Genomic DNA, 11,205 nt, shown 5'->3' on the forward strand with positions numbered 1-11,205 from the left:
CAGTGTAGATGGGCATGTTGTTGCGAGTGGCTTAAGGGGGGGGTAGGGTTTTTAGGGTAAAAAAAATCGATTTTGGTTTATTTGAGAAAATGAATGTACATAATCTCAAGAATGTTGTGTCCAAATTTTAAGTCAATCGATGCAAAACTCACAAAGTTAGAGCATTATAACCGTTGGCCGCTCCGACTCGGCTACCTGCTATGGTCGAACTTTAAATCGATTTTCTGGAAAACGACGTTTTTCAAGTCGGTGGACACTTTTTCTCTGAATCTACTCTACCGATCTTCCTGAAATTTTGTCCACACTTTCTCTACACAATTACCGAGGTAACGCTGGGAGGTTTTTTTTTCTTTCAATTTTTATTTATTTTACAATAAACAATATTATACGATTTATCGTCTAAAAATCGCACTTCTACTTCAAATGTTAAAAAAAATTGAAAAAAAAATTTTTTTTTAATAAAAACTCGACAGGGTTACCTCGGATAATTGATTACCTAATGAAAACTCTTTGATTTTTTGATTTCAGATGATCCAATGCTGAGAAAAACTGTCCACGGCAAATTGCCTTTTTTTCGAGACGTCTGCGTAGATCTGCTGTCAACGGCTCAATTTTGTATATTTTCTTGTGAAAATTTCTGAAAATATTTTTGAAATATGAGTTTACAGTATATTAAGTGGATAAATAAATTTACATGAATCATCTTCCCAAAAAAAATTCATAAATAAGTGCATATTTTTAGTGGAATTAACCCTTGCGAGGTGATCGCACATACTTTCATATGACGAGTGTAACAATATAACAAACAAAAAATTTAGGCTAGTAACAAGCAATGCCCGCTCTTATCGAACCGCAAAACTTATTGGACAACCTAGCATTATGGCTTTCGTAGAACACGTAATTATCGCGTCTCGATGCAATCGTGATAACTCTTGACATATTTTCATCAGAACGATTGCAGCATTGGAACAGATAACTCCTCGAACAACGAAACCAAAATATAGTTCTGTCAAAAGTTTCAAAAATCGTTCTTGCTTAGGTGAGTTTAGAGTGCAGCCGATAATAAGATACACCATTTTCCCTTCTTAAATGGATGCAAAAGACCTACATTTGTAATAAACTATGGTAAACATTTTAGACTAAAAGCTATTTACATTAAAAGTACTATCTCTACATGTTCTAAATATGAACCCAATGAGATAATGAATTGGATTTTCATGAACATTTCCACCAGAACGTCATCTGTGGAGTAATACTTTTTGATAAAAGTATAGTTTATACCATCTTACGAAACTTCATTACATACCAGTGAAAATCTCTTCAAACACGGGCCACCCGTTTCAGAGATTAGCGCGTTCCAATAGATAAAGAGAAAAATAAAGCTTTGAAAAGTGGTTTTGTTACATTTGTATCAATTTCCTATGTTATCAATTATGGTGAATAGAATTTTTAAAAAGTATTCATTCAAAGCTTTTGATATGTAACAGGCAACGTCCGGCTCTAAAGCGTTAAAGGTACCCGTTGGTCTAGAAATTTCAAAAAATCGATTTCTTGTTTTTTCGATATTTTGAAAGTATATGTAGTATCTTAAGAATATACTGTGGAATTTTGATACGGAAATTCCCAATATTTCAGCTTCTACAGCCCATTAACTAGGTAGAGAGCGGTCCGCGCGCTCCTGTATCTCCACCTTTAAACTCATTTATATCGAAACGATTTTTTTCGGCCTGGTGTTGTCAAAAAAATATTAAAAATTTAGTACAATATATTTTATTCAAAGCATTGCCCATCGTTAGCCACTACTTTTTCCTATCTTTCTGGTAATTTGTGGATACCGTCCCAAAAGAATTGCGCCGGCTTGGCTGCCAAGAAGGAATCGAGCCAATTCTCTTCAGACTCGTATTCCAGTGAGTGCGTTCTGCATCAACCGCAACAAATGGTAGTCGGACGGGCCAATGTCTGGGCTATAAGGCGGGTGAGGTAAAATTTCCCATCCACTGTTTTCCAAATATGTTTTGGCCGGTTGAGCAACATGCGGCCGAGCGTTATCATGTTGTAAAATTATGGCCTCGTGTCTGGTCGCATATTCCGGCCGTTTTTCGGCGATTGCTCTCTTCAAACGAATCAATTGTGTTCGGTAGAGGTCCCCTGTGATCGTCTGGGCCGATTTCAATAGCTCATAATAGATCACACCTTTCTGATCCCACCAAGTAAAGAGCATTACCTTGGCGCAATGAATATTCTTCTTCGGCGTCGGTTTCGCTGGTTGGCCGGGCTTCACGTATGATATTTTGCGCTTAGGGTTGTCATAATATATCCATTTTTTATCCCCAGTCACAACCCGATGCAAAAACGGCTTCAATTTGTGGCATTCAAGCAGCAATTCGGCCATGAGTTTTCGCCTTTCAACGTCTCTCGGCTTCAGTTCATGGGGAACCCAATTTCCAAGCTTCTGAATGAATCCGGATGCTTTTAAACATTTTAAAATGGCTGCTTGAGTGACTCCCAATGATTTTGCTAGTTCTTCTTGAGTTTGACAGCAATCTTCATCGAGTAATGGCTCTAATTCTTCATCTTCAAACTTTTTTGGCGGTCCTGGACGTTCCTTGTCTTCCAAGTCAAAATCTCCACTCTTACAACGTCGAAACCAGTACTCACACGTTTGTTGCGATGGAGCATGTTCACCATAAACTTCACACAGCAATCGATGACTTTCAGCTGCTTTTTTCTTCCAATTGAAACAGAAAAGTAATGCTTCCCGCAAATTGCGTTTTGTTGGCACAAAAGTTGACATGTTGATGGCTACAAAAAAAATATTGTTTACACTTTAACGAAATGACACATACTGACGCTTCACAATGACGTTAGTTAATGTATGACCTGTTGCGATTTTATATATTATTAGTAACCTCTCAGAAAATCATTAAAATTAAGTTATAGAACCAATATTTTACAGCTAAATAGAAGAGCTAAATTGGATAACACCGTCCAGGGTCAATTTCAGCGCCATTTTTAACATTATTAAAATTAAAAAAAAAATTTATTTTGTATGTAAAAGAAGTTAAATAAAAAGCCTAAAAAATTTAAATATCTTTTCTCATTTTATATATTTCAAAATAGTTTATAATTTTCTACTCCTTTTGCTTGCAAAGAATTTGGATCCCTTTATCAGCAACTTTAAAAATACTGGGAAAAATTTCATTAGAAAGCCGTGTCAAAATTTTGACGTTCACAAATTTGTTGCAGTTTCGAAAATAATTTTATTTTCTTAACCTTTTTAATTATGTAAAGCTCTTCTAAATTTTAGTGTAACAAACTACTTTTTTTATTAAAAACAAAACACAAATTGTGAATAGAGGAAAGATAAAAAAGTTGGAGCAGGTAATGGGGAAAATTACAAGTGCAACAAAATATAATCAAAAATTGTGAATATTAAAAAAACAAATCAGATAATTTAATTTCTACAGATTAAATAACAATAGCAAGGCCAGCAATATCAGTAGATTTCCAAACGCACTCAACACAGGCAACGTAAGTTTCAACAAAAACATGCAGGCCCACCATGCCATGGCCGATTTTCGCTGCCGCAGCACCTGCACCCACAAGGAATGCCAGCGTCATGCGCACCTCGGCATTGTCGATGAACATGAACAATGCAAATGTCTCGGCGAGGTAAATGCCTCATCCATCTTCTTAGAGAACGTCTTGGACTTGGCCAACACGCTAGCGCAAATTATGATCATCTGCGGCATACACGAATGCAAGGCTAAGTCTACAGTCGATGTGACCACCTACGCTTTTCTACACTACGATCAGGTTTGCTACTGCATTGATACCACGCCCAAGAAGCGAATACGCAAAGAGGATCTCTTTCATGAGCTTGGCAAGCGCTGCTTAATGAATCGTGTCGAGGCTCATCTCGCCTACACGATTATTAAGCGCGGCTTCAAGGCTTTCTATTACAAACCAAGCGACGATCAACTAGCCAATGACGGCCGACCCACCTTCTCTGAAGAATGCGTTTATGTGCATGCGGCGCGCAAGACGGCCGAAAGTTATGCGCGCTACGATGGATTGTCGTGTGAGGAGGAACGCGGTTTTGAGGCGAAAATCAAAGTGGCCTACAAAAAGTTCTACGATCGCATGCAGACACGTAGAACCCAACCGGAGGGCGAGGATTGCAATTGTTGCTTTTGCGCTAAAAAGCGTGGCCATCTCATCTATGGCAAGCAGCCACCGCGTGATACACCTAAAAAGAAGGAAGCGCATCGCTGCCCGTATTGCTGCCAGAAGAAGAAGAAGAGGTTCATACATCCTGGACGCGCAGGTGCGAAATGTCCGAAATGTCATCGCGCGATGCGTTATTGTATTTGTCCGAGGTATGAGTTTAACTTGGATTGGGTTAAAAGTATTTGGGTGCGACCAGATATGGATCTGTACTATAAAGAGACAATTGAAGAGCGACCGTTAGCAAAGAGCGGTTGCGAACCAGAAGAACCAGATCCAGAGATCAAAGGATGTGATTCGCAAGAGGTGATTAAAGAAGAAGTGGAAGAAGAAGAAGGAGAACGGGGAAATGCTAGCCCAGGTGAGGTGCCTACTGCTGCACCGAAGGATATCGATATGGTCGAAGACGAAAGGGATGACGGTGAATAGAAGACGCGATGGAGGGATGTAAAAGGAAAATAAGCAGATACAGACAATTCCTAAGTGCTAAGCGTTAAGCTGGAAATGGCAAGTCTGGCAGTTAGAAAACTGGATAGACTGATTGAATGATAAGAAGAGGATAAGACAGTAAAAGCTTGAATAGTGCGCTTTTGAAATACGAAACTTTAATATTACAATAAAAAAGGAAAAATCAATTTTATGTTTCTTTATGTATTAGATACTTATCATGTCGGTCTCCTTGCCGCGGGGATGAGGCTTAAGTGGCGAGTTAACCCCATTCTATGGAGATTAACTTACCACGAACTAAGAGGGCAGCTCCATATGGGAATTGGGTATCCACTCAACCGCGGAACGGCGAAATTGGTGGCCACCCAAGAACTATGTGGAGAGTACCGTACCGACAACCTGGCAGTAGGTATAAAATGCATTTTCCTACAATGTGGAGGCTCAACAAGGATCTCTCTGCACGAGGTAACCCACTTCTGGGAAATCCCCCCGTCGAGCAATCGACGGCTCGGGCATCGGATGTGCAGGCCCGAACCCCACATTCCCCTATGACCGGAACTGACACCCAGGGTTCCGGAGGAAGTGCACTACTAGTGGTGAAACATGGCACATTGGCTATGCCAATGGAGAGCCGAGTGAGTGTGAGCGATACACCGCCGTCGAAACGATCTGAAGCAACTGAACAAGTTGTGGAGGATGTGGAGATGGCGGACAATCTCTCAGTAGACTCAGACGGATCTCTGGTACCGAGTAAGTCTTTGACAACGGTTAAACCTGGTGCGAATCAGGTAAGTACCGGTAAAAAGACCGAAGTTATTGGAGATTCGAACGCAGGTGTTGGTCTAACCGCAAGGCAGATCAAACGAAGAAGACAGAAGGCGAGGCAAGCCGAAGCACTAGCTAAGGCAAGGACTCAAGCTCCGTCAACTTCGACACCTGTAACGGAAACGGGAAAGCGTGGCGGAACAGAGTATTCCTCTGTAGCGCTGCGCTCTTCCGGAAACGAAACGGGGTCTGTGCCAACGACCGGGAAGAGGAGAAAGGCAAAGAAGAGGAAAGTCGAGAGACGGAATTCGGAAATGCCTGCATCCTCGACCCAATCCAAGGCAGACAAACCTTTGCCTGACAAGGCAGAGGCTAAGGGACCTCAAAAGTCGAATGACACTCTTCCGTCAACGTCTGGCGAATCATTCGCGAGAATGGCAGCAAAGGCAATGACGGTGGAGATACATACCGACAAACAAGATGGTCTACTGTCCAAAGGGCAGCAAGACTATCTTGACAGCTATCTTTGGAAAGCTATCGGTGAGTCAAGAGACGCGCCGACGTTCGAGGGGAAAAGCGTGGTGGACGGCATCGTAAAGGTGCACTGTTCCAATGCTTTTTCCCGAGAATGGCTAGAAAAAGCTATAGCAAAGATTCCAGCCTGCGAAAACAGCAAGTTTATTCTTGTTGAGAGTAGCAAAGAAAGGCTGGTACGAGCGAGTGTCTGGATTCCGGGTCCTTCCTGTAATTCAGCAGAACTCCTCAAACGCATCCGTGTTCAGAATAAGGATCTTGACACGACTCTCTGGAGAGTATACTCGTGCACCAGGCAGAAATCCGCTCCCACTTCGGAGGCGGGTTCCCACCTGGTACTGGGTATCGACCTTGGGTCCCTCAAGGTGCTTAAGTCGAAGTACGGGCGCCGTCCTCACCTACATCTGGGGCGGATCCAGTTCCGCGTCCAGGATAAGGTGGAGGACAAAGCGTAAATATACTCAGTCTCATGACTGAAGTAATATTTACACAGATTAATCTGCAGCATAGCAAAGCGTCTACGGCTCTCTTGTGCCGTAGGCATGCAAAACTGCAAACAAACCCACACATAATACTTATACAAGAACCATGGGTATGTCACAAGCGTATTTGTGGTCTAAGTGCTATGTCGTGGAGACAAATACTTCATTGTGAAGGGAATGTGAGACCGCGAGCATGTATTATCATGCCGAGGTTGATCGAACACACGATGTTAAAAGAGCTATGCTCCGGAGATATCGTTGCTGCAAAAATAAAGTACTTGAAAAGTGGGAACAGTGTCGAAGCTATCATAGTTTCGGCCTACCTACCCTACGACTCTTTACAGCCACCTCCTTCGAGGGAGCTAAGAGAAGTGGTCAAGTACGCAGAATCCAATAATCTGGGGCTAATAGTGGGCTGTGACGCAAATTCACAGAACATTGTGTGGGGAAGCAGCAAATGCAACCCCAGAGGTCTCAAGTTACTGGATTTTATCCTGTCATCCGATTTGGTCATCCAAAACACTGGTAACAAACCAACTTTTGTGACCAGAAGGAGACAAGAGGTGATTGATTTAACACTTACCAATAGGTCAGTTGGAAATCAAATCAACCGATGGCGTGTTTTGGAAGAGGACTCTCTTTCTGATCATCGTCTTATCGAATTCCGACTGGGAATTGACACAATATCAATACCTTCCGGTAGGAGTCCTCGAAATGTGGACTGGGACAGGTATGGTGAGCTTGTAACAGAGCGATTACCAAACCTGAAAAAACTCAAATCAGCAGAAATGATTGAAGATGCTACTAAGAAATTAGAAGGTACTTTAATCAATTGCTTTGAGGAACTGTGTCCACTCAGGCAAAGCAGACAGGGGAAAGCGGTTCCTTGGTGGAACCCTGAACTGTCGAAGCTTCGTGCACGGTCCAGGAAACTTCTTAATAAGGCCTTGAAGACCAAAACAGAAGATGACTGGGCTAATCATCGACTTACACAGAGAGAATATAAGAAAAAAGTACGGCAAGCCAAACTTTAATCCTAAAGAAATTTCTGCAGTAACGTGGAAGAAATGAGGGAAACAGCGAGACTTTGTAAGGTCCTTCATTTAAACCGCTCAGTAAGGCTGGATTCCATTCGAAAACCTGATGGTTCATACACCATTTCCAAATCGGAAACGTTTAATGCTCTACTCGAAACCCATTTTCCGGGTAGTAGAACTCTCTCTGAAGCTGAGAGTGGCATGAACAATGACGGTGGCAACGGTGGAACCTCTAGGTACAGCTGGTATATTGCTAGTCGGATAGTGACAAGGGAATCGATAAGGTTTTCCTTATCTTCCTTTGAGAACTTTAAGTCCCCTGGACCTGACGGAATATATCCAGTAATGCTTAAAAAAGGAGGAGACAGGCTGATTGAGGCCCTGAAAAGGATCTTCACAGCCTGTCTTGCATTTGGTTATATACCATCCCAATGGCGACGCGTAAGAGAAGTATTTATTCCAAAACCAGGAAAAGATGACTATTCCCTAGCAAAAAGTTTTAGACCAATCAGTTTGACATCGTTCGTGTTGAAAAGTCTAGAACGAGTGGTGGAGAAACATATTCGAGTGGGGGTATTGCCGAGAAGTCCACTTAGTAGAAATCAACACTCTTACCAGAGTGGAAAATAATGTGAATCAGCCTTACACGATCCAAACTACTAAAACTTAGAAGGAAAGATATTCGGTTGATGGTCGGCATCATTACAGGACACAACCCATAGTGTCAGCATATGACCACCATTGGAATCATCGAGAACCCGGTATGCCTGTCATGCTTGGAGGAGGCGGATAGCACTGAGCACTTTCTCTGTGAGTGTCCTGCCTTTGCTAGAGCAAGGCTACGAGTATTGGGGTCCGATGTCATGAGAATGAGTGATATTCGTTCTCTAAAACTGGAGGATATTTACAGATTTGCTAAAGAATCTGGAAAATTCTCACAGGACTAACTATCTCTATCTCTGTCTCTATTCTTTCCTATCTCTTTCTCTGATACTTTTCTCCCTCCCTCCTTGACTATCTACCCCCTTTCCAGAGCTTTAAATACAATGGGCTTTTTAGCCTGAGTGTTTTAAGAGCCACCAAATCTCCTGGTGCTCCTTGGCTCGACCTTTTCAAATTCATCATCAATTCATTAGCGAGTTTTTTATAAAGGCGTAGTGGGCATATGGACCCACAATATAAAAAGGTGGGTGCAATTTTTCTTCAAAAAATGTGATTCGTTCACAAAATTATCTTCTTGAAGCTATATTCAGGAATAGGGGCCCTCATCAATGAAACGCCGGTATGAAGAAGTAGAGCCGTGGAAAGCAAGGCACACCAGACATGTTCATGGATACGGCTGGACGAAAAGGTCGGAACTCTTTTTGAAGTGTAGAATTCGGCTTGAGAACTACTCCTGTAGATTTCAAGAAGAAGTAGCCGTAATAAAAAAAGTAGTCGGGTGACTATTGTAGGTAAACTATTGACTGTAAATGGATACACATTTATGCATTCTGACACCTCAGTGGCAATCAAACTTCTAAGCTCCTTAATGGTGAGTTTGGAATTAGCAGGGAGAATAACCAACTTCTCGTTCGATCGTACCTGAATACGAAGCTACCAATCGTAGCTCGGGTGCCAGGTCACAAAAGCTTAGTGGAACATTTTTGAACTTTTTAGCTGGATAGAATAGGTGAATAAGTACAATGCCTTATCGGGCGGTCCCTCTGCGCGAAGAGTGGGTTGAGTTTCTTTAGCTGTTTGTGTTCTGCTCCGGGATAGGTGGGAATCGTATGAGCACAGCAATGCTGGGTGCGAGCCTGGCTTGAGGAATTAAAAATTCCTCCTGGCTTAAGATAATTTGGAGGTAGTCGAGTGGGATTTAAACTCCAAACGAAACTAATTCGGTTAAAAAGATTGTTCAAAAATTAAGGTAAGTTTTCTGCTTTCGCGGGTCACGTATGTACATTCACTTTCGATTATTATTTTTGTTTATGTTGGTACACTCGTCTCGAAGATATGTCCACGGTTTTTCAATGTAGCATGTTTAGTTTGTTTGTGAGAGGCATAAATAAGAGAAGTGTTTTGCGTGTTCGGCTATTTTCTCCTATCGAAAGAAATGGACTTAACTTGGGACTGGTGAAAAAATTATACTGCTTACTAAGCATAAATTACACAAAATAATTCATGAAAAAATCTAAGAATTAATTTCCTAATTGTTCAAACATGGAATGCATTTAAGTTAGTGACACCATACAAAACATGCTCAAAATGTCATGCTTGATTTTATGGTTAGATCCCCAAAATTTTATTATAAAAGGCTTTAACAGATAACAGGACGAAAAAAATGATTTAAAAAATTACACCTCGGCTGGGCACCTCGACTCTGTCTGGACCCTATACAAATATACTTACATAGGATGCATTTTTACTATTCTACCTGTTTTATTTTTTACTTTTTCATGGTAAATCTATATTTAGACTATATTTTACGGTCAGTTAGCTTACCTGCACATAAGTTAGGTTAGCCAGGTTGCTTGTCTAAGACAAGACACTCGTGGCCCTAAAGCCCATTGTGATACTTGCATTTGACTTCCATTCCGTAACTAAGTCATTTAAACCGCTTGCATCTTTTTGGGAAGGTAACTAGTCCCTCCAGATTGACATTTTGCAAATTTGACAGGTCTTCGAAGAAATAATCGCCAAGAGGAGATGTTCTACCTCATGCCGAAGTCATTCTGAGGTACATTAATTCTACTGGTTATGATGCAGTGACCTGTGATTACGCTGGTAATTGATCTGTTGAGTCCATGAAGACAGTTTGCCTTTTAAGATTCAGTTTTGTTCAGAGAGCTTTGGATGTGCTACACTTAGTAGTCAGTGACCAACTTTTGGTTTTCACGACTATGCTCAAATCAATCGTAGTATACCTACAGTTCGTTCAGAGGAATGCTTATGTCCTCTACCACTAATTGAAGTTCAAGCTCAGAGCCTTTTCTTGCATACTCTTCTGCTCATGGGTCTCTCCACACCAAAGTGGCCGGGGACCCAACAAAATGAATCTGTATGTAAGTCAACAAGTAAACACAAAATAAGGCATGATAATGGGCGATGAAGTGCAGTTCATTTACAACATAAGATTACCTGGAAGAAATCTGAGTATTGATTATATGAGCGACTTTCCTCGGCTTTGGATACAAATATTCGTCGTAGAAGTGCAGATAAAGTTAAAGATGATGAAGTGGATCCATTTGGTTGTGATGAAGGTGATCGAGATGATTATTTGCCTAAGGGAGATGTATCCGATATCGAGAAGGAAATAAAGGAAGTTTATGGGCTCAGCCAAATAAAGGAAGTTTATGAGCTCAGAAAAAGTGATGCGAGACGAAAGTTGTTGACGACTTTATTCAATATATTGGTCGTTGCAAACAACGAAATATTGCATGAATAATCCAGCCGTTATTTCTTAATTCACTACCCGTATGGCTATGGAATCATTTTTCATCAAACCAATTACTATTCCTGGGAGTATTGTAGGCAATCAACCAACCGCAGCCGATACACTCACGGCGAAGACGAGTGTATCCCCTTCTCTACAAGCAGGCGAAAAGCTTCGTCGGAAAGCTCATTTCTATTGTATCCTATGCAAGAATCCAGCAGGTCAGCAGCACTCAAAAATCTGTTATACAGTTTTTACTTGCCTTACACCGAATCCGTAAATAAATATCATTTCA

The 11,205-nt window shown here is 41.3% G+C and overlaps 1 protein-coding gene across 2 annotated transcripts; it reads left to right on the forward strand.

The window, feature by feature from the left end:
* The first annotated feature begins 3,258 nt into the window (after positions 1-3,258).
* On the forward strand, positions 3,259-4,866 carry LOC128871810 (uncharacterized). Of its 2 annotated transcripts, none has more exons than XM_054113894.1 (2): positions 3,259-3,381; positions 3,450-4,866. In XM_054113894.1, exon 2 carries the CDS (start codon positions 3,550-3,552, stop codon positions 4,654-4,656), a length of 1,107 nt encoding a protein of 368 aa, XP_053969869.1. In that variant the 5' UTR covers positions 3,259-3,381; positions 3,450-3,549; the 3' UTR covers positions 4,657-4,866. The 2 variants fall into 2 exon arrangements, with proteins under 2 accessions (XP_053969869.1, XP_053969868.1); XM_054113893.1 differs by having other exon boundaries at positions 3,468-4,866.
* Positions 4,867-11,205: the final 6,339 nt, after the last annotated feature.

This window comes from Anastrepha ludens, chromosome 2 (genome assembly GCF_028408465.1).
Source record: "Anastrepha ludens isolate Willacy chromosome 2, idAnaLude1.1, whole genome shotgun sequence".
NCBI lineage: Eukaryota > Metazoa > Arthropoda > Insecta > Diptera > Tephritidae > Anastrepha > Anastrepha ludens.